The sequence below is a fragment of the Equus asinus genome, chromosome 7 (assembly GCF_041296235.1).
Source record: "Equus asinus isolate D_3611 breed Donkey chromosome 7, EquAss-T2T_v2, whole genome shotgun sequence".
NCBI lineage: Eukaryota > Metazoa > Chordata > Mammalia > Perissodactyla > Equidae > Equus > Equus asinus.
Window position 1 is genome coordinate 21017839 of NC_091796.1, and position 22900 is coordinate 21040738.

Sequence of the window (22900 nt, forward strand, 5' to 3'; positions counted from 1 at the left end):
GTTGCTGATTGACAGTGGACCAGATTAGTCTGGACACTACTATAGAAAGCTTTTTCCGTTTTTATTACAGGTCCAGTTCTCTTCCTGAGAATTCTTCAGGAGAAATAAGAACAATTTGTTTTCTTTATTTAAAAGAATGGTATAGTGGTATACCTGGGTATGATGATACTGTTTTGGTCATTTCATTAATTTCATCTTCCTCTCCTTTAATAAATGCATACCTTGATTACAGTACAAATATTATTTATATTACATTGTTTCTGACAACAAATATTGATTACTGTAGGCAGCCTGGTTTTAATCAGTGTCTTAGAAAGCTTCTAAGACTTGTCTCTGGGACAAATTAGCAGGAATATGCAGAGTTCCTTTTTGGTGGCATGCTAGGAGAGCTAAATTTGACTGAGGTAGTCTTCAGCTAATTCATTAATTTGGTAAATATTAAGTAAACCACAGAAGAAACAGGAACTTGCCGGTTAAGACTGTACAGCTTTTAAGATTTTTTTAGGCTTAAGAATGGAAACTGCGTTCATTTAATGTTTGATCAGTTTCATTTAAATGTCCCAGTCTAATGACCAGTTTCATTTACATATTCTAATCTGCTGAACAGAGAGGGTCAACATATGATTTGTCTTGAAATTTTTTAAATGAGGCTCTAGGTCCCCCTCTTTGAAACTCCATTTGATAAAAATCGTCATGTGTACCTTAACCTTTATATTTCAGTCCCCACGGTCATGAGATGAGAGAGAAATTGTGGAACTTCTTTAAAAATTATCTCATAAAAGAGATTCGGTTAAAAATGGGAGGGACAGCATTTAAAATTTAATAAAAATATAAAGTAATTCAAAGTAAAGTCTGTAGCCAAACTCCTTAATTGTGATGCATTTGCTGAGTTCCCCTCTTCCATCGTCGGGCCTGCTCTGATGCCATATGGCCTACCATGGAACATTTAACTTGTCAGATATAATGGATTGTCCTGGAAGCAGATTTTTGCTTTGAGCACTCGGCTCCTTTCTTGCATTTCACTCTCCGCTCCAGGCTGCAGGATGAAGGATTGTGGTGGAAATGCAAAGAAGAGACACACAGTTGAGTCCCCTTAAGAGAGTGACCTATATGCCACAAAATTTTACCCACGTAAAGAGGCATTATCTCCATCACTGGCCTTAGCAGGCTGCATGTCAGAATCATTTAAATTTGCCTGGACTTAACAGATTGTGCAAACATTTCAGAATTGAGTCCTTAGGAATAATAAGACACCGTCATTTTAACTTATGCAAAAACGGTGTCGCCACTTCGGCCAAAAGATAAGCATTATTTACCGTGACCTACACGTAACCTAAACCACCTGGTTTGTAGATGCTGTAAATTAAGTTCAACGCTGAAATCTACTAAGAATGCCAAACAGCAACAACAAATCACCTGATGGGGATGTTATGTGGCTTCCTTGTTTTAGTTTGGTGAGTAGAGGTGAAGTTGAAGTGATCTTCTAGGTGGATGGACAAGTGGCAGTTAATTATCCTACCAAGCTGTCCATCTTGAAACTTAAGGGCAAATTTTCTGTTTGTTCTAACCTACTTGAAATTAAGGATTGGACATCCTGTGGATGGTTTAAATTATTTCTGTAATTGTAAAAAATATAGCATTTAATGTCGATTTTAATTTGGTGCTTTCATGAGGTAATTCATTTTTTTTCTTTTCAATTGGTGATATTGTTTCTGAAATCACAAGCTTGGAAAACACAGGAATTTGTGACTTGTGCATTTACAGGAAAACTTCCTTAAAAGAACAAGCAGTGCCCTTTGTATGCGTATATATACATAGCTGCAAGGTCCTCTTCCAGTGTAACCTACTGTAACCCCAAAGCGAATATTACAATCCAGAAATCCAGAATGGACAACTTACAGTAATTAATCAAGCACAAACCAGTGGAAAAATAAGTACCTTAATGTATCTCAATTTAACTATAAAATGGTGCATATTTGATTGCTCCAGGGTTACAAAAATTAGTTTATAGATTCATATATGACACCTGGAAATACACAAAAAGAGACTCTATTTGCAAAGGGTAATTTAATATACTCACTAAACGTGTGTTTATGTGTTAGAAAATTAATATTTAATTTACTTTTACAAATTTATGTATTATAGATAATTTTCAATATAGATATGTCTATAAAAACTACTGGTGACTTGAAAACTGATATAATCTCACTTCTATACAAAGAATTATTTCTTTTTAGTGAACAACTTTCCATGAAGCAGCTAAGAAATCTCTGAGTCGGTATATAATAGTAAAGTGTGCTTGTGTGTATTTCTTACTAATCCTAAACTGAGCACATTTGTTTTATTAATGCCACTAATAGGATGATTTTTTTCCCCCTTCCTGTATTCAAATTTTGGTCAGGTTTACTCCTAGATGGGTTTGGACGGTGCCTGGCCAAAGCCAGTTCTTGTTGGGGTTTGTGCGCCCTCTGCTGGCTGTTCAGTTTGGAACTGACTGGTATGTGGGGTTCTTACTGTTTTTCCTTTTCAAGGTTGGGTTTTTTTTTGTTTTTTGTTTTGTTTTGTTTTTACACGACTAGTCATATATTTGCAGTAATTATAAAGTTGTAGGTTAATATTATGTACAACAGTTAATTTATTTTTATTTGGAAATGAAGGTTTTTTTGTTTTTTGGGATTTTCTGGTTTACTTTTGCTAAATAGACTCCTGATGGTTCAAATAACGTGTAGAGTGTGTGCCACTTTTGAGTTTTTAAGTGGTCGATTTCATATTACCATTAATTGTATTTTTGTTGCTTTTGTGGTTCCTCTTGGCCTGATTACACCTAAGAGGAATTCTTGTTTGAGTAAGATGGGAGTGGAAGTTAAAAGGGACAAGACATGGAAATTTTGAAACATGACTCTTTGTATGTACTGGATTAGGTAGGTAATCCCTATAGAGAACTCTCTGATAGGGTTGACAGTTTCACTTGCTTCCTGAAGGAAAAGGAGTGTGTATTTACATCGTAGTGTTTAATAAAGGCGTTTTGGTTTCCTTGCGGACCAAATTAAGCCATCCTCCCTGGCAGACATTTAGTGGAAGGTTTTTTGTTTGGTTTTACCTTTTTTGGTTATAGTTTATAGAATGTGAGATGTTAAAAGAGCAAATCACTTTATTCCCAGGGTTCAGGGCTAACTTAGACAAGGGCAGTCACAGAGGGAGCATCCTGGCTTTTCCGCCATTGCTCAGATGGAGAGCATCCTTGGGTCCTAGTGGTGAAGACCAGGTCTTATATAATGAATATGTCTAAAAATAGCCACCAATTTTTGTTGACAAGTTTCCGTCAAATTCTTTATAATAGTTAATCATGTGTAGGTGATTTGTACGTTATCTCTGAAATGAAAATGACTTGATTGAATAGGGTAAGTATTATATGGAGAGGACAGTTTAGATCTTTACAGCTGTTTTGTCTTATATTGCAAATTTCTCTAATTTGTAAGCAAATTTCTTGAAAACTCCCAAACCAGTTCCCGAAAATATGGAATAATCAAAGAGCTTAGAACTAGAGAAGGAGGAAAATGTCATCTAAGTTCTTTTCAGTTTTCCATCTTCCTAGTTTTGGGTACTAGTTATCTAAATCCTTAAAATTTGTTTTGGATAAATTATATAAGTATCAGTTTTTATTTACTTTTATTTATTTGACATTGTCCGATAAGTATGAACTGCATTCTAACAAATACCAAGTTCCCACTAAATCTGTTATGATAGTGTCTTTCACGGAATCTCCAATCACATCTCTCCTGTTGCCACCTATTACCACGATGGAGTTGTCTGAGGTGCTCTCCCCCGTGCTTCTTATTATTCCCATTACACCCCTACTGATATGTATTATTGGGTTTGCTCCTTAGCATTTCAGTCATCTAAACTCTTACCTCTTGAGAATAATGTCCATCGTTGACATTTGGGCAGTCAACATGTGGTACATAGAGGTACCCAACAAATATTTATTTCCACATCTCATGTTTTTTGGACCTCTTTCACAACTATTCGGACGATCACTTTCGCAAGTTTCAGAACTGAAAATTGCTGTCTGTAAACATCTATTCCACGTAACGTATTTTATTTTCTTGCATATTGTTGATACTCTGAGGTCACTGTTCTGACTACTCCCTTTCTGCTTCCTCCCTTCTCTGTCTTCTCCCTGATCATCTTTTCCTCTGCCGCTCCTCTTCCTTCCTGTGCCCCCACCTTCCTCTCTTGATTTAGTCATGCTTGTATATTGAGTAATTGGGAGGCTTTTCTTAAACATCACAGCGGGGACTCGGTGGCTTGTGTAATTTTATCTGTGAACCGTCACCTTGCTTTAACAACGAGGAGTGTCACAGCGGGGCTGAACTCTGAGTAATTTAGTTCTGTTTACCTCTCAGATTGGTTGTCCTGGGCCCATTCTCTTCAACTTGATCTTGAAGAGTGGGCTCAACAGTCAGCTGTCTTCCTACTCTTTGCTCTATGGATGCCCTGAAATGTATTTTGAATTCTAGGCTATTTCCCCCCCAACTTCTCAGTAGTGTGTGTTTAGGGAATATAAACCAATTGTAATTCACTGCTGAGGCTAGAGAAATAGACATCTAATATACTACAGACACATATATAAATGACACTTGGATTATCTTCTGTCTGGAGTTAAAAATGTTACTTATGCACGTGTATATGTATGCAACTATCATACTTATATGCATTATACATATGTATAAACTGTATTCAAAATCTTCATGAAACCCCCATCTCCTTTACTTGTGTGTAGTCTTGAGTATCATATGAAGTGTGTGTGGTTTCTTGAAGAGATGATAACTGTTATCTTCTTGTCACTTGTAAGCTCGGCTTGAAAACTGAGGCCATCGCCTACATGCCACAGTACTAAAATAGGTAATTTTCCTATATAGACCGTCTACAACAAACTTAGTACTAAACCTTTTCCTCTTTTTTCTCTTCCACTGTGCCTAATTCAGAGTTTCGTCATTATTATTTTGTACCTTTAATATTAGTAACACTCTGTTAGAACATCAGTTTCATGGGCAGCAAATAATTTCTTGCTAAAAGTGATTTGTGTGGCAAAATGTAGTTGCTGATTTTCTTAAAATTTGCTGACACGTTCCAAGTAATTTAGCCAGGCAAAAAAGTCTTATATAGTTATGATGTTGTCTCTACAGCAGCTGGCCAGAAATGTCATAGATTGCCTCCAGAGGGATCCTAGGACCAGATTCTCTTACTCAGTATGGACTTCTAATGTCTTCAGTAGAGCGTGGCCTGGGGAGAATACGTGGGTGGAAGGGCTCTTTTAACTTAACAAAACAAGTAATGTTCACTAGTGGTTGATCTTGGAGTCTAAAGGTGACTTCCAACTTGGGAGACAGTGGAGGAGAAAATGCTTTCAGAGCAGTGGCCAGTGAGGCTGGTAGAAGAGGATCAGCCTTTCACCGCCGGGACGTTCATGTCCTGGGATTCTGTTGTTTATTAAGGGGAATCTACTTGTTAATGTGAAATTAATTTATTTAAAACAACCAGCCTTTCTTAGTGGAGATGAACAAATTTAAAGGCCTAGTATGCTGCCAGGAAAAGGTTTCTCTAACCCCCAACATGTAACTGTCTGAAAGGGGCTTGGAGATCAACAATTGTTTGTCTTTAAGAAAATCCAGTTAAATACGTTGCATCAGATAGTAATCTATTTTTTGTTATCCACCAGGTTACCAGGTTTATTGGAGTTTCATCTAATGTAACCTTAAAGGCTGTACCTGTCCCTTAAATTGGTTAGTCATTGCTGGCTTATTAGTGTAACCAGTGAAATTTTATTTTTTAAAAAAAAGGAATACCTGACCCCACTCCACTGAATACGAGTACCCTGAGATGGAAAACCCAGGAAACTGTTTTAAGAAAAGTCTGACTGATCATTCCCCTGATCAGCAAGGTTTCTTTCCCATAGTTTTGAATTTGCGGGGATTGCTTTTCTCCGTACCCATCCTGTGTCTTCCTTTCCTCCTTAGAATACAGTGAAAATGTTTTATTTCTGCTTGTTTTTGATACTTTCGTATGTAGTGCAAGATTGACCTTTTCTTATTTTTATATGAAAAACTATTACGTTTCTTTGGATGAAAAGTAAGATTTCAAATGCATATGTTGTTTCTTCAGAGGCCACGCAAGTCCTTAATTGCCTTGATATACCCGATCATCACAGACACAAACCACAATAAAAATATAAAATAGGGTAGGCGGAACTATCAAGATCTTATTCACATAAAGCCAGGGGTAAGTTACTCATTAGAAGTAAGTCGAGTGATTTCGGGGTTGCCCTTAGTCCTTCAGGTCTCTAGGGGACCCTTGTACAAATTGCTGATTCAGAAAATCATTACTCTGGTGGCTCAAGTGGCACTTTAGTGGCCTTAAAGAGTTATTTGACACACCTCCCCAAACAGCTAAGTTATCCCCATGATTATGTTGATTAATTGCACACTCTGTGGAATTAGTGTTATTTTCAATGAAAGATTTTCCTGCATTTGGAAAATACAGCATAAAACTCATGTGCTTTAATTTGCTAATGTGTGCACTTCTCCTAAGCATGACACCGAGTGACGGGATTATTGTGGCTGTTGTTTTCTGGGGCATATGAAACAATCTAAGGCAGTATTTTTATTTTGCATTGAGAAGGTAGTTTTCGGTATACCAGAGGATGTTCACTCAAACTGTTTATTGATTCTAACATTTTCATCCATCAAAAGGACTTGAGACTTCCTCTTTGATTTACTATGAATTGAGTTAAAATTGTTTAGAGGGAGGGTTGTGGCAGTGAGAAGAAGACAGGCGGAATTATCTTTGTTACCACAATAGGTACTGATAATACATCTAGAATACTTCATATTGTAAAAACGGGCTTTGGTATTGGAATTAGAAGTTTATGTTCTAGCTTCATCTGTTAATATCTGTATAACCTCTTCTGTTTATATGAGCCAGTTACCCTTTCTTAATTTTAATGGCCTCGTCTATAAAAATAGGGATTACAGTGCCCCTTTATGGAGTTCTGAGGGTGTGTTGTCTTAAATAATATAAGTGAAATTACTTTGCATATTGTATAGTGCTTTACAAATACCAGTGCTTTAAGGAGAATTGACTATAGATTCTGAACCGTGGGCAGTCCCCCAAAGCAAAGAGTTTTGGTGATGGCTTAAGATCCTGAGCATAGCTGGAATTTTAGTACACCCACTGTTTTGAAGGCAGCATACTGTCTAGACAAGATGAGGTGAATCAGTGACAAAATGCAGCCAAAACTCGTAATTTCCCAGGATCAGAGCTATAGATCATTACTGAGTATTCTATTTTTATGAGTTCAGAACATCAGGGAAAGAGAGGGCTAACGCTGGTCTTTTCTGGGAAGATGGCTAGCTCACTATTTCCTATTATCCTTTGCAAAAGCTATATGCCTCATCACCTATTTCCCCATTTTTCTTTCTGTTCTCAATTTAGGAAGAAAGGGAGGAAGAGAATTTTCTAGGTTGTAGAATTGACTAGTTTATCTGCTGGAATTGAGTTTTAATTCTCTTAGCATGAAATTTATTTTAAATTTGGAATTTTTAATGCCTGTGAGTGAAGACAGAGTTGTCCTGTTAGAGTAAGATTCTGTAGGAGAGAACCAGTGCTCATCTCTGATGTTTAGAAATCGGAAGAAATAACGTCAACTTCTGATTTCTTACAAACTCAGACTCTCACCTCCAAACTAAGATCAGGGATAATTAAAGTTGACCAGCTAGGCAGAACGACGAAAGTATATCTGCATAGAAATATCACAAAATCGTCAAAAATGTTTTAGATTAATTTAAATAAAATGAAACTCAATTTTTGATCTTACATTATTTATTTGATAGAAAGTTACAAACATACGGTAACCCAGATATTTTCCATAATAGTAGTTCCTAAAGTTCCTCGGGACTTGTACTAATCAACCAAAAAGATGGAGGCAGCTATGTGTATTCAAATAAGTTTAGGAAATACTGTGTGAAATTAAATGTCTTCACTGCAGAACTTCTCACAGGCTTTAACATGCTGTAAGATACAAGGTAAATTTCTGGGGGAGGGATATAGATGGCTTGTAACATTTCTTAGGCCTTTTTGTTTTTCGGAGCCTCTTTTGGGGTTACTATTCCACAGAAGACACTGGTGAGTGATGCTGTGTTTCCTATATTGTAATTATATTTTTACCTTCACTCTTCTCTGTACGTTTTAATACCCAGTCATATTCTTCACATACAGAATGTGTAGAAATGCAGTTTGCTGCTATGTTATTGTTGATTAGTTGCTTCAAGTTAGCTTGGAGGTAGTTCAGTTTATTGTAGGATGTCACTGGTACTGGTGTACATCATTTGCACAGCTCTAAAGTACCTAGAGACCTTTTAGGAATAAAACACCGTGTAAATGTAAATGATCACCACCTATAAGACACTTTCATTAATTTCATATCAAATTCATGAGTGTTTCGAGCTTTGGGATTTGAGTCTTCAGGATTGGGCTTCTCGCTTATTTATAGAGTTTTTTTCCCCCCCAGAATTTAAATACAAGCAGCAAGCACATCCTAGTGTCCAGGGCACAGCCTTTGGAATCAAACTGCTGGGGTTTCAATCCTGGCTCTGTCTCGACTCCCTGTGTGACCTTGGGCAATTTTCTGTCTCTCAGTTTCCTCATCTGTAAAATGGTGTTTATATTATCTTCTTCACGGGGTTGTTGTGCACATTGAATGAATCAATCTGCAGAGCCCTTTGGCTAGTGGGTAATACATGATAAGGACTCAGCTCTTCTTATTTGGCCAAGGGAAGAAGAGGCAGGCATGGGAAAGATGAAAGGACTATAAATAATAACCTCATGTATATTTTCAGAACCACTAAACATTTCAGTCATTGTTTAATGAAGTAGTCTTTTCAATATGCAAAAAAAGAGAAAAAAATTAGTAGAGTAACCAGGGATAGGTTGAAGTTGGGGAGGGGGACCGAGATTTATTCTGACTGGAACATAGTTATGGTGAGTTCCCTAGTCTGATGGCAGAAAACAAAAGGCTCGTTCTTCAGTTCCCAGAATGAAGATTACAGTGAAACAGACTTGCTTGATATTGTCCTGCAGCATCAGATAATTTTTTATTAAGGGTTTTTGTGGGATGGTATGCTGCCCTGTATAGGTGCATCTTTTTCACTGTGGGTGAAATATCTACCATTTATATATAATCTTAAAAGTGGCCTTTTAAGAATGAAAGGCTAGAAACCTAAACTTGACCTTGTTATTAGCCTACTGGTCAACCACCAATGGAATCTTCCATGTTACAGCTTATCTCCAGAAATCATATTATTGAGAAGTTGTTCTTGTGTGTCTCTTGCCCTTTCCATGTGGATTAGAACTGTCCAGATGTAGTAATCTGCCAAAGGTGATGCTTCTTAGTTGTATCCTTGTGAACGGATGGATTTATAAAGCCATTTTTTCCTTCATGTACTATTTTCATTCTTGTCCAATTCCCTTAGCATTCCCTTACAATAGATACTGTGGATATATTGGAAGAAAAATTAGAAGTCAAATGAAAAATTATGTAAGAATATAAAAGTATTAAAATTATAGAGACATTTGTTAACCATACTGCCCCCAAATAAAAAAGATTTTTTCCTTATCTTTCTCGGGGAGGGGGGAGTGGCAGCAAGATAAAGAATTATTGAATAGATCTTCAACAACATTGGCCTTAAAAAAATTGGAAGCAGCTTATATTTTCTGCTTAGATTAGTTTTTCAAGGGCAACAGAAGAAGCAGTTGAATCCTTCAATGATTGTCAGTTGGTGCCATTTTTAATAATCAAATTTACATATAGGTTTTTAGCAGCTCATGGGTTCAATTTGGACAAAACGCGTGTTGACTTTCGGATTGTTTGCTCACTGTCGATGCCGACTTGTTCTAGAGAAGGGGCTGCGTGTTGATCTCCTTTGTCTCTAGAAGGATTGATTGACGGATGTTGTGTCTGCTCACTCACAGCGTTTTTCTTGTTTAATTTAAAAAATTGTGACATAGTATTACATGTTCCTTGTATACATCATTTTTGCAAAAGAAAGTTGTTTAGCCAATATGTCGACTTAGTTTATGAAATCCTCTCTCCAGCTTTCATTCAGGCTTCGGTGTACTCCATTAGGTCATATCATTCGTTTCATGCACGGCAAATCATCACCAGCAGCAAAATTTAACATTTGGTCCTTTTAGGTATAAAAATGAATCAAATGCCTGACAAGAGTTGTTTCTGGTCTATATTTCAGAACCATCCCCTCCCCCTTTATGGGCATACGACAAATGTTACTAACGGGTACTTTTCGTTTTTAAAATATGGACAACAGTACTCCATGCAGTAAAAGACTTGAACGATTAATGCTACCCTTATGCCTCTTTTGAGTAGTTTTAGCCATGGGGCTTGGCACGGCCACCATTGTCTTTGTGCCAAAAAATATCCGCAGCGGCTGTCGCATTCTAGTACTGGAGGGTTGTCTCGAAAATTCCGCAGTGAACGCGCCGGGTTTGTTCATCACTGCTATCTCTTTTAAATATTGGAAAAATAGAATCTTTAGCTCTTTCAAAGCTCTGTTGTGGTTGTGGGGATGGGGGGAGGTGAGTGGCGGAGAATGGAGAAAGGAGGAAAGAAGCTGTCCGCGCCAGCCAGTTGGTATAAGGGACAAAAATCCATGCCTGACATAGAGGAAATGCACATATTTAGGGGCTTTTGTGTTTGTGAGCATAGATAGTTACTTAAGAATCCTACTCAAACATGTTATCAGCGCTCTTGAAAATTTTATTATCTGAAACAAATGTTCCAGTGAATTTTAAGCAAAAAAAATCAAGATCAAGACCATAGCTAATTTTTAATGGACAATTTACACAAAAGATGTATTTTTTTTTTCCTGGAAACTGAAGTGTCTTTGTAAAATGGCTGCTTTTTGTCATTAGGACATGATAAGAATAGATAGAATATGTTTGAGAAGGTGCTTGGGTTTACCCACTGTCCCTGATTATTTTGCTCCCAAACAGAGGTTTGAGCTCTGAGAGCAGATTTATGGTTGAATTTGGGAACAAAAAGATGTAATAAAGTTAAAGGCTTACACTATCAGAATGAAATGTGTTCGCTCATGATCTGTGGAGCGATCTGTTTGATGGTAAAAGTGGATGCTACAGATGAAATCTTTACAAGGAGCATAATCCTAAAAAAAAAAAAAAAAAAAAAAAAAAATGCACCTCCCAGCCTCCTGCTGGCTGCGCGGCCTCTTTGGTACCTCGCAGACTTCGACAGAGTCCTGGACGGGTGCCCATTGATGTCATGGAAACACTCAAATTACTGAGAATGATTCATGTCTATGCTGGTCTCTTATCCTCCCCCACACAAACAGGAGTAGATTTTTAACCCTGACAACTTGCAATTTGCAGTGGGTTTATTTTTGTATCTGGATAAATATTTTTTAACAAGCAAAATTAAGATGAAGCAGTCTGTATCTGATATGATAGTAAAGAATGCTGGGTCCGTGTAGCCAAGAGTACTTTAGGGACTCTGTGCTGCATGAATTCATATTCTTCTCATTTCTCCCTCCTCCTCTGCCTTCCTACCCCCTTGCTCCTTCCATTGCGCTCTCCCTCTCTTTCTCTCCTTTCCTCTCTCCTCTTTCTCCCATTTATCTTCATTCATTTCCTCTCTCTCTCTCCCTCTTACTCATCCTTACTATTTGCACTGACCTTCTAGCTTTAAAATGATGGAAGAAATTGTCCCAACTTTCATCTATGAGTTAAGACAAACCCTGGTAGGAAAATTCATCTCTGCAGGTCTATGGGCTGTCGAGTTGGGAAATAATTCCAGGTGGTGAAATTCTGTAGGGGATAGCTTCAGTAATTCCTTCTAGAGAAAAAACTCGATAACCTTTCTTCCTTCAAACTATATTTTATAGTCCATTTTGTAGAAATTACCAAAACAGGACTCTAGATGCTCAATTTCTTAGGAAGTCAGAGTAAATTCTACTTTATGTATTTTTCTGTCTGTCTGCCTACTTACCTACCTCTTTACCTGCCTTTCTACTTGTTAAACAAGTGACTATTATGTCAAAGTGGATTATATGGTGGTTGCATTGAAGCTTTTTAGATGCAAGAGCTTAAGGAAGGATGTAAGTCATTTGATGTCTCATAAAGGTCACGTCTTTTCTGTTGGTAATATTCATAAAGAGAAGTTAAATGGTATGTGTCGATTACATTTGACTTACACAGAAGAGTAAATATGTCTGTATGACAATTTGCACTTCTGAAACAAGTAAATGCATCTTTTCTTTACTGTAAAATCCTCACACAATGAAACTTATTCTCTTAGATCTCCCAAGAGTGACAGTTTGTGAGATGGTCTCCTGTTTCATTGGAGTTGAAACTGATATGGGCATTGATTTTCTACTTTGCACTGAACACTATACCAGAGATGGGATACGGGGAGCATTTTCCCAAGTTTGAGATTCATTGAAGTCAGTAGGAAAGTTAAACTGGGGGAGAGAGGGTTAATTTTAAGACTCAGGTGTGGCTTTCTTTGAAAATCATCTTCCATTTTGTGAATATATATGTATGTATGTAGTGACTCAGATACAAGGTGTGCTTTTGACCAGATATAAGATTTATTAAAGTACATAATTTGTGTGGTGTCAGGAAGGCGTACTCTTACACCATTGTCAATGAACTGGAAGATAAAAAATGACTGCGGTTACTTTTAACATTTATGTTAATTTGAGGTGAGAGGGAAAGACTTGGGGTTGTAAACTTTATAAGGATATTCATTCAGCCCCTCAAAATACTAGTTTTGAATTTTCCCATTGGAAAAAAAGAAGAGTATCATATTGAGTTTAAAGTACAATGTACTTTAAGCTCTAGTCTCAAAGAAAGAAGTGTCCTTCAGGCTTGGGTGGGGTGAGGTTCTTGTTCTGGGCACTTGGCTGTGTCACTAGATCTCTTTAACGTCCGAGGATGGATCGATTTTCTATGACAACTCTTCGTATGTCACCAGCTAAATTCCACTGCTTAGATCTCTTGTAATGTGGTCTCATTGTCTTCCTTGCTGATTATTAGTCCTAAACATACTTTTAAAAGAAACAAATGAGCAGCCTTTATTTTATCCTTAGGTGTGGCCAAACAGCATCTGAGGCTCTGTACATCTCCATAGAGCAGTACAGAATAGATAAAAACTGGATTGTTAGAATTTAATTGGAACAAGACCTTGACATTCCATTATCACTTGCTCTACTGGGTCTGCTGGTAGAATCTGAACCTCAGTTCAGAGTGGGCAATTTTTCAAAGGCGCTCTTCCCCAAATGTAAATTCCATCATTACCTTGATCATGGTGGGATTTACTCCTGGGAAAAGGAGTTTTAAAAAAAAAAGAGAGAGAGAGAGTCTCCGAATTTTGAGTAGTTTCTTTGCTGTATTCACCATCTGGAGAGCCTTGATTGATTAGCTTTGGCCTCACCATTAAGTGTCAATATAATCAATGGGAATTACTAGACTAGGGTCATTACATAGATAATTTGCCTGCTGTGTAAATAAAAATGAAATTGTCTAAATTTTGCGAGAGAGAAAAAAAGTGAAAATAAGGAATGACAATTTGTTTGTTAGAGAAAGTGGAGGCCATTGGAATGACAGTTTTTGGAAGTGTGGAGCCGTTTGGCTAAGAATAGGAATGAAGGATATTTTTTTTCCAGTTTCTCATAGCCAGCGTGAGGAAGTGTTATTCCCTCTCTTGCTTGCATACATTGCCAGTAGTGCCTACTTTACGTATGTAAACATCGGGAAGAGAAGTAGATGCCTGTTACCTGGAGGAGACTTTTTTTTAAAGGAAAAACACAATTTACACTTTTTTGTTGTTTCTCTTGGCAGGTAAAACAGAAAGGGGCTCATACTCATCTTATGGGAGAGAATCAAACTTACAGGGTTGCCACCAGGTAAGTGAGACTCTTGCTTGGGGAAGGGTTGAGAGAAGTAACCTGGTAAATCAGTTTGTTCTGTAAATTAGATTATGCATTTTCGACTGTGACTCTAAGATGCACCGAAAGTCTGCCGATGCCTCTGTCTTTTAAAAAGTAATGGAATAACACAGAGCTTGGAAGTAATAAACACATCTTTAACTCCCCGCCGTATCAGAACTGCAGTCACTGGCTTGTTTTTATTTTTTAATCCGTCAGCCGGGACCAGTGGCACTGTTTGCAAACCAGCGATGTTGGTTAAAGTGGTTCTATCAAAAGAGTTTATTTGCAATTAAGAACTTAAGAATTTCTTACCCTGGAAATACTTCATGCAGCCATGTGTCAGACCCTGGGTTCGGGTGGCTACTGCCCTAAATTATAGTTTTCATAGGGGCTGTATGATGTTGTGTGAAAACAGGGTTGTATTGAGGGATAAAAATGTCTGTGAAAATATGATTTGTTGTCCCTTTTTGTTTCTGAATTGTTTTTGGCTGGAAGTCAAGGCCAGCAGGCTAACAGCAAAGCCGTCTCAAGGGAAGTATGCGTGAGCTAGAAAAATAAGAGTACTTTAATTAAATAATAAAATGCCACTGTAATACAAAGGTATAGCATGTGTGTGTTTGTGTCCCTGTGCACTCTCATTTGCATACTTTTAACTCTCCAGAGAGGGCACAGTGCTAAAAATACTATCGATAGCCAAAGTACAAGCTTTGTTTCAAGACAATTGAGTTTTTATAGATGCTTTCTTTTTAATTTCAATATTGGTATTAATCATATGTTTAAAATCTTTTTTTTTTTTTTAAGATTTAGAGTTTCTTTTCATAAGTGCTTTGGTTTCTTACTTTGGAAAACTCTTGATAGAATTTAATGACCTTCTTTACTATTCAAAGCTTTCTGCTCTTTTATTATTCACTCAAACTGAATGTATGTTCTTTTTCTGCTGGAAAGGGAATGCTTGTTCTTGAACCCTCTCGCCCTCTTTAAAAATAGGGGGAAAAAAATCCCATTCTGAATGTTTTTTAAAGAACCTGTTTAATATCTCTTGAAAAATGTAAGTGAACAGTTTCAGTAATTAAATAGAGCCTGTGGAGGGTGTTCCCTTTACATATCAGTCATATGTCACTAAAGGTGGAATTCTGGTAGAGTTGGGTTTTTTTCTGGGTCTATTTGCATTTTTAAAGTTACTCCTTTGGCCCAGCCACCGATTCAGTCATATTCGGCATCTGAAAGATTTGTTGCAATGAGGTGATCGGTGCTCGGTTCAGAACTCCTGCTGCGCACGCGGCACAGTACAGCTCATGGCAGTCTGTTTGGAAAGAATTCTGCAGGAAAGAAATTTACAGCCATTCCAGCGCAACGGAAACATCTTTGGAATGTGAGTGCAACTGTTCGGGGTAGATAGCCTGGGCGACAAGCCTCTTAGTGCCGAGTCTCTGGTGTAAAGCTCTCAATTCCTGCAGAAGAGCCTGTTCCTGTGTATCTGGTTTCTGAGGGTCAAGGCAGAGGTCATTAGAGTTTTGGGGAGAAGAAAGTTGACAACATCCTTCCTTTTTGCAGATGGTCATGGCAGAGGTCTCTGTTTGTGCTGGACCTCTTTTTCTGGTCAATGAGAGAATAGGCTTCCTCGCCCCTGTATCCTTTCTTACTAATAGGAATTGGCGTGATTCCTCACAGACACAAAGATTTCCTCTGCTGAGTAAGCGCGAGGCCCCTTAACTTGTGAAAGCATCATCCAGCCTGCGTGAGTCTGTCTGTGTATGTGCAAGGACACAGACCCTCCCTCGTTTGTGGGAAATACTTCTCGGGTGAAACTGAAGTTAATTTTTTTGGCAAACGCAAGGTGAGAAGTGGAGCGGGGCACAGGGTGGACTAGAGGTGGACGGGCTGGCATGTGAGGGCTGAATTTCTGGGCCTTGGAAGGCTCATTTTGAGACATTCATGTCCAGAAGATTCTGTTGTATGTAGAAGTAGGACTGCATATGCTTTTCTTGAAAAGTCTTTATTATATAGATGTGGAGTGGGGAGACTCTTTCTTATGTCTGCTTCATGGTTGTGAGTCTTGCAAGAACCGACTGTCTCTGTGCTTAGCCTGGTCTCAGCTGTATCCATAAACAGTGTGATCACTTCAGAGTAAATAAAAGAGAGAAATTTTGGAAATCCCCTGATTGAGGAAATAGGGGCTGCTGTAGATGAAAAGTGTACATATTATGAATTTCTGCTTTCTGTGAAATTTGAGAATAGAACAGACCACACTGTGTCTTCCAGAGAATGAGTTTCTCTTGTGCCGAATTGCTTTGTGAATCCTTGTCTCTAACACCAGCTATGCAAACCAAAAAGAAAGGCAAATTCTCGGTATCTTGGGCTTCAAGTCTAAATAGCAGATCACAGCTGAAACGATTCCCCACTGTGTGGCAAGGTGAGTGGCTCTCATGGAGGGGAAGCTTTTGTATTCTCTTGTTTACTACGTTACAGAGATGCTGGATGGAAAACCTTTAGATAACATGCACTCAGGAGCTCCAAAAGCTGCTTTATCATATTAGAACAATGTATCCTGTGGACTTATAGGGACGAGCACTGTTACATGTGAACATGCTTATTCCAGTCCCAGTAGACTTTCGTTTGATGTAAAGAAATAGCAGTAGTAAGCAACAGGTAGGAAAACGCTGTCCTGGAGAAATAAATTATTATTTTGAAATGTATGTCGTTTCAAAAATGCATCAAATTAAAAAATATATGTATTTCCATTTTTTCTATTGAGGATTTAATAATAATAGTGATAGACATGGCTTTTTAAAAAGTGGATATTTTAGCTGAAAAACAAAAGCCAGCAGGTTCTCTATTGTCAATTAAGTTGTTCTTACTAAAAAAAAAGTAATGGGATAATATGAATTCATTAATCCATTTCCACAGAAATTATCAGAAATAAACATGGTGACTTTTTCAGACTTTTGAAATTGTATAGGAAAATGAACCACTAAACCAAAGTGGCGAAACGGACTTTTTTTAGTTCTCACTAAATATGGCAAAACTAATTTAAATCAAATTGGGGTACGGAAATCACACCCAGGCTTAAAATGTTCTCGCCAAATTGCAACCTCATACTACTTTTACTGGCAGAGAAAATAAAATTTATAATGGAAAGTCTGACAGAAATGAAAATGAGCGGAAATGAAGTTTGTTGCAAGATAGTCCAACGTTAATACGATAACTTATAATAGCTGACACCTAATGGGCATCACTGCAGGTGACAAAAGGGAAAAAATGTCATTTGCTTTTGGCCTGTTTTGCTGCTTTGAATAGGATGTTTGTCAATTGCAAACTTTTTTTTTTTATCTTGCTGAGATCTTCTGTTTTTGAATGAGATGATGATGTCAACACAAATGATTGTTATTAAGGCAGAAGTTTTCCCCTTAAATGGAAATTCAGCATTGGTTATCAGGAATTGTTTGTCTTTTCTTTCTGGGACTAGCCCAAGTCTAAAGCAATGGTTTCATTATTAGTATCTCCTGGGCAAGGGGTGTGTGTGTGTGTGTGTGTGTAATATATGGAAAACTGGGCCCTGTCTGAGAAGAATTAAATTAGAATCTTATGAATTGGGCTTTTGCTTTTCTGACAACTCCCTAGATGATTCTAATATGCAGCTAGATTTGATGATTTTCTAGAATGTTCTACAGGAATATACTCTATTTTAAAGACTTGTGTTCAAAACCTGGTGTTGTCACTGACTTTGGAAAAGCTTTTAGACTTCTTGCCTTAAACTGATGAGTCCAGCGATGGAAATATATTGCCTATGTACTTCACTTAAAAGGCAGTGAAAATTAGCGATATACTGAAAATCAGTAAGATGCCTTGAAATCTTTATACAAAATTCCACAACTGACTGCCCCAGCCCGTATCTTGTTTTCTCTAGTGAAGTCCAAGGCTTTAACCTCATCCACATTCTTTTTCTTCCTCAGCAAGTAATCAAATAGGACTATGCTGATAAAAGTTATTTCATGTTTAGGTCTTAAAACCGAGGGGATTTAAGAATTAGGCCTAATCTCGGCTACCTTTGTTAAATTCCAGAATCTTTGAACCATAGAGGAAATGAATCTTCTCCCTATATAATTTAGTTTGCTCATAAACGTAGTCATTTTTGATTCATTACAATTAAACGTATAGTTGCTTCTGAAATGAATTATACATGTAAGAATTGATCTTTTAATTGTTTTTATTTTTCAAACAAAAAGAATTACAAATTACTTAATTCTAAAACTTCTGGCCCCTTTAAGTTTTTCTTATCTAAAGTCAAAATAGAAAGGATGTAAGCAAAAAAGACAATCCTTTGTCTCTTCTTATGAAAATGGCTGTTTAGGTCTTGTGTAAGCAGAAATACATCATTTTTTAATTTGACGTTATGCTTAAATGTTTATACGTAGTATGCTGGAATTCAGTCCAGGTCCTGTGAGTTCTTCCTGGGAACCTCTTCCATCCATGTCCTGTGCCTTAGCCCCCTGCTTCCGCTTCAAAGTTCTTTGTGAATTTGCCCTTATTTGTGTTGGTTGAATGCTGATTTGCACCAAGATTCCGTAAACTTCTGGAGGGGAGGGGCGGTGCTTTATCTTGCACTGTGTGTCCTCTGTGCCCAACAGGGTGAGGATTGTGACGACCTAATGTTTATTTCCCCAGCATGACTTTCAGGAATCGTTTGGAGAGAGTAAAGTCTGAACAGCAATGTATGAGAACCGTAGAGTGAGCATTGTTTTCATGCCTATGAAAACCAGAAAATCATACTGTCTCAAAGAAAGTCCTTGGGAAGCCCTTCCTTCTCTTGGTGCTGTGCAGACCCTGGAGGAATGACACAGAAGTCATATTATGGAGAGTCACTCATCAGTCACTTTCAAGGGGCTGGGAACTGGCCTGGTGGCCTCACAGTCGTAGACCTGTGCATTCGGAAAGGAGAAGATGAGGGACTTGTAAGCGTTCTGTGTTTCTGGTGGGCGAGTTATTGGAACCAAAGGTCAGAATCCAGGCCTGTCCTTTGTGAATGTGCCAGGGTGGACAGTGGGACAGAATATTTAAGGTCGCGACAGTTTTAGGTGTGTATGCCATTGCGGCTCTGCCCCTGAGCACTGTTTTTCAGGCAGCAGCTTGTTTGTTTGGGGGGCATTGCTATGTGTACACCCTCTCCCAGTAGCCACCCAACACTCACCAAAGGGGAGTATGGAGCCACTCTTTCATTGCATTGGGTAGCAAATATTTATTGGCCCTCTAGTGATGTGTTAGGTACTAGGGAGGAAGAAGGGAAGCTCTTGCATATCCTCCCTTCAGTCCCAATCTACAGCTCGCTGGATATTAAGGGGGAGAATCAAGTTCCATTCATTTAATTAAAAAAAATTGTTAATCCTATATAATGTAAAATTTTAAATACTCAGAACAGTCGAAAAAATAATAAAGTGAAGTGCCATATACCCACCACTTAGATTAAACAATTGTTAATATTTGTTGTATTTGCTTCGTGTGTGTATATATATAAATATATATTTTTTCAGTGAACTATATATATATATTTTTTGGTGAACTATTTCTTTTTTTTGGTGAGGAAGATTCTGCCTGAGCTAGCATCCGTTGCCAATCCTCCACTTTTTTTTGCTTAAGGAAGATTAGCCCTGAGCTAACATCTGTGTCAGTCTTCCTCTGTTTTTTGTATGTGGGATGCCTCCACAGCATGACTGATGAGTGGAGTAGGTTTGTGCCCGGGATCCAAACCTGAGAACCCGGGCTGCCGAAACAGAGTGTGCGGAACTTTAACGGCTCGGCCGCGGGGCTAGCCCCATCAGTGAACTATTTTTAAGTGGCAGATCTAATCAGACTTCGCCCCTAGATTTTCATATGTATCTCTTAAAATTAAGAACGTTGCCCATTTAACTAAAATATTATTATCACCCTTAAAGAAATTAACCATAGTCTCCTAATCTAATACCTGATCTGTATTCAGATTTCTTCAATTGTCCCCCTGAAAATATCTTCAACTGCTTTTTTTTTCCCCCAGGCATTGCATTTATGCTTGTATTTGGTTTCTATCTCTTTTATAATTTCTTTTAAAGTAGAACATTTCCTGTAATTTTTTTTTTTTAAATAATACTAACCTTAAAGAGATTAGGCCAGTTGTCTTGAAAAATATCTCCTCTTCTAGAATTGTCAGATTATTTCTTTGTGGTGCTGTTTAATTTGCTCCTCTATCACTTGCCTTGCCTACAAATTGAAAATGAGGTCTAAAGGCTTATTCAGATGGAAGCTAAACATTTTTGGCGTGAGTGTTTCATAGGTGATGCTGTGTGCTTCATACTGCGTTCCATCCGGAGGCATGGAATGTCGAGTTATGTTGCTGTTGGGGCTGCTATGTCTAATCACTTGGTAAAGGTGGAGACCCTCAGATCCTTCCATTGTAGAGAAACCTTCCCCCCTTTGCAATTAGCAAATAATCTCTGTGTTGATGCTTTAGCACTGGGCAAATATCCCTGTTTCCCAAAAATCTTTGACCTGATAGTTTTAGCATGCATTGATGATGCTCGCCTGAATCAGAGTTTTCAAACTTGTGATTTTTTTTACTCCATCATTCCTTCTACATTTATAACTGACATTCTTCTGTAAAGAGCTTTCTTTCATTGTTCATTTTAGCACTGTCAATTTGAGTGCTTATTACATATACAAGTATAATTTTTATAATCTTTATATTAAATATGATCTGTTACCTGGCAGATACTGGAAACATTAAAGCATTCTTCAAATCTCTTAAGGTATATTGATAAGAAAAATAGTTATAGTTCAGGTTAATGGTCAGGAAAGCTTTAATTGCAGGAGGAAGGAGATAATTATAGGTATGTTTCCTTGCAAACTAATCTCTAGGATACTTTGGCTTAAATTTGGAATCTTGTGACAATCTCTGCACCCCTACCTGTTAGATTAATCTTGCCATAAGCACTGAAGTTTCCCTAGCTTCGCATATTGCCCCTCTATATTCTCTAATTACTGTTAAAGATCTCACAAGGTTGACCGTCAGTAGCTGACCAGCTGCCTCCAGCGTGTTGCTGTGATGCTCGGTGAAATTGCTCTATCAAGGATCACTGAGATAGCAGATCTAGTCGCTTCCCCAGTCCTTTTACAACCCAGACGAGGCTGATGAGCGAATGTCAAAATGAGTGAATTTCTAAAAGTTAGCCTGGGCTCAGTCTAGAGAAAGCCTTGGGAACTAATATTAGGTGCCAATATAAACCTCCATGTGATTATTATTATCCTCATTTAATAATTAAGAAAATGATACTCCAAGAAGTAAAGCAAGTAAACCCAAGATCACACCTCAAGTAAGTTTCACAGCCAGGCTTTGAACCATAAAATTTCTAATTTTAAAGCCAGTGCTTTTTCAACTTGGGTTCCCTGCTGCTTAAACCCATGAGGAGGTTTCTAGGCTCAGAGGTCTATATCAGAGCCCATGTGGGAAACCATTTTTGGGAGATTCGAGGCTCACTGGAGAATCCAGGCCTAACACGGCACCTAGAACAGAGTGGCTTCATTCAGTTCTGCTCAGGGTAGGCTAGAATTCTGAACACAGCTGATGGCGGGAGGCATGGGGGGGCGGACCACACTGCTCCTGACTGCCCAGACTTTTTTCTTTTATATAAATAAACTACATGTGTATGTATGAATAATCTATTCTGTAACATCCTCAGAATTAGCATGTGCAATTTCATTAAAACCAATGAAGATTTCCTGTGAAAAGGCTGGGGTAGATATGCCAATTCAGATTTTAGCAACAGCGTGAACACTTTCTGTATAGGTTATATTTGGGCCTTGCTTTTTTGTGCAATGCAGGCAGAATATAGTTCGCCACTGCACAAATTTGGATTCAGCATAGATCAAATTATTGTTCCAAAAGTGCAAGAATTACATAGCATGAAATTCTGAAACAATACCTTTAGCAGGCTCTTAAGTGTGACCCAATAATTTCTCAATTATGGTATTTAACTCACTTGTGACATACATGAAATGACAAATACGTGTTAGTAGCATAGGCGAGTTTTATGCAACAGTTCAAGACAGCGAGTGCATGTGAAACCATTAACTTGCTTTGAGATGATTTATGAGATACCAAAGAAATGGAGTCCTGGTATCCAAATTGAAATTTCACCAGAATCTGGAGATTAACTTCTCTTTCTTATGAAAAGTATTCAGGGCCTTTCAATAACCACTAACAATGAGGACTACAATTCATCTTTATTTTTTTGATATGTAAAGAGAAAGAAGAAAATCTGTTAATGACTAAACAAAAAGTTGATTTAACACTGAGGTGTACTTGATACAATTTAGTGATGAAATATGCCTGCCCATCATGTAAAAATAAGCATAGCCTTATAGCTTCTTTCCAGAAGGAAAGCAATAGATTCACAATTCAGTGTCAGGAAAACTGTTCAATATGAAATGGCAGAAATATTTATTCCTCTGTCTATGATCGTGCTTGATATGGTTCCAGCTTTAAGGAAAGTCTCCTGAAACTCTTAAGACTGAAACCCCAAGTGAAAATAGTGGTAACACTTCAGGATACCAATAACCCCCATAATCTTTTTAGGAATAAATGCTCTAGAAAAGAACAAACATTGAGTCTGCTGCTGTGCCTGATAGTGTGACCTGCTTAGAATGGAGGACCCGTCGTTTGAAACATTGTGTGTGTGTTCTGGGTGTTTATGTAGATTTCTTTACATGTGCTTTCCATCACAGAGAAACTACACTGAGCTTTCTAAAGCATGGACCTCTTATGTTCAGTGTGTTATTTATCATCTAACAGAAGTAGTTTCTTGGGAGGAGAAAACTGGCCAGAATACATAGTTCCATTGGCATTAGCATTTCCG

General features: G+C 37.9%; 1 protein-coding gene across 46 annotated transcripts in view; it reads left to right on the plus strand.

Annotated features, from left to right (window-relative positions):
* The window catches only part of TCF4 (transcription factor 4), a 343772-nt gene that overhangs the window by 160380 nt on the left and 160492 nt on the right, over positions 1-22900 (plus strand). For 43 of the 46 annotated variants that reach the window (XM_070513021.1, XM_014846921.3, XM_070513001.1 and 40 more), the window contains one exon: positions 13930-13994. In XM_070513021.1, coding sequence (XP_070369122.1) covers positions 13930-13994 — 65 coding nt within the window. Of the gene's footprint in view, positions 1-13929; positions 13995-15659; positions 15856-22900 lie in introns of those variants that run through there. The other 3 variants (XM_070513029.1, XM_070513030.1, XM_070513034.1) reach the window with 2 other exon arrangements.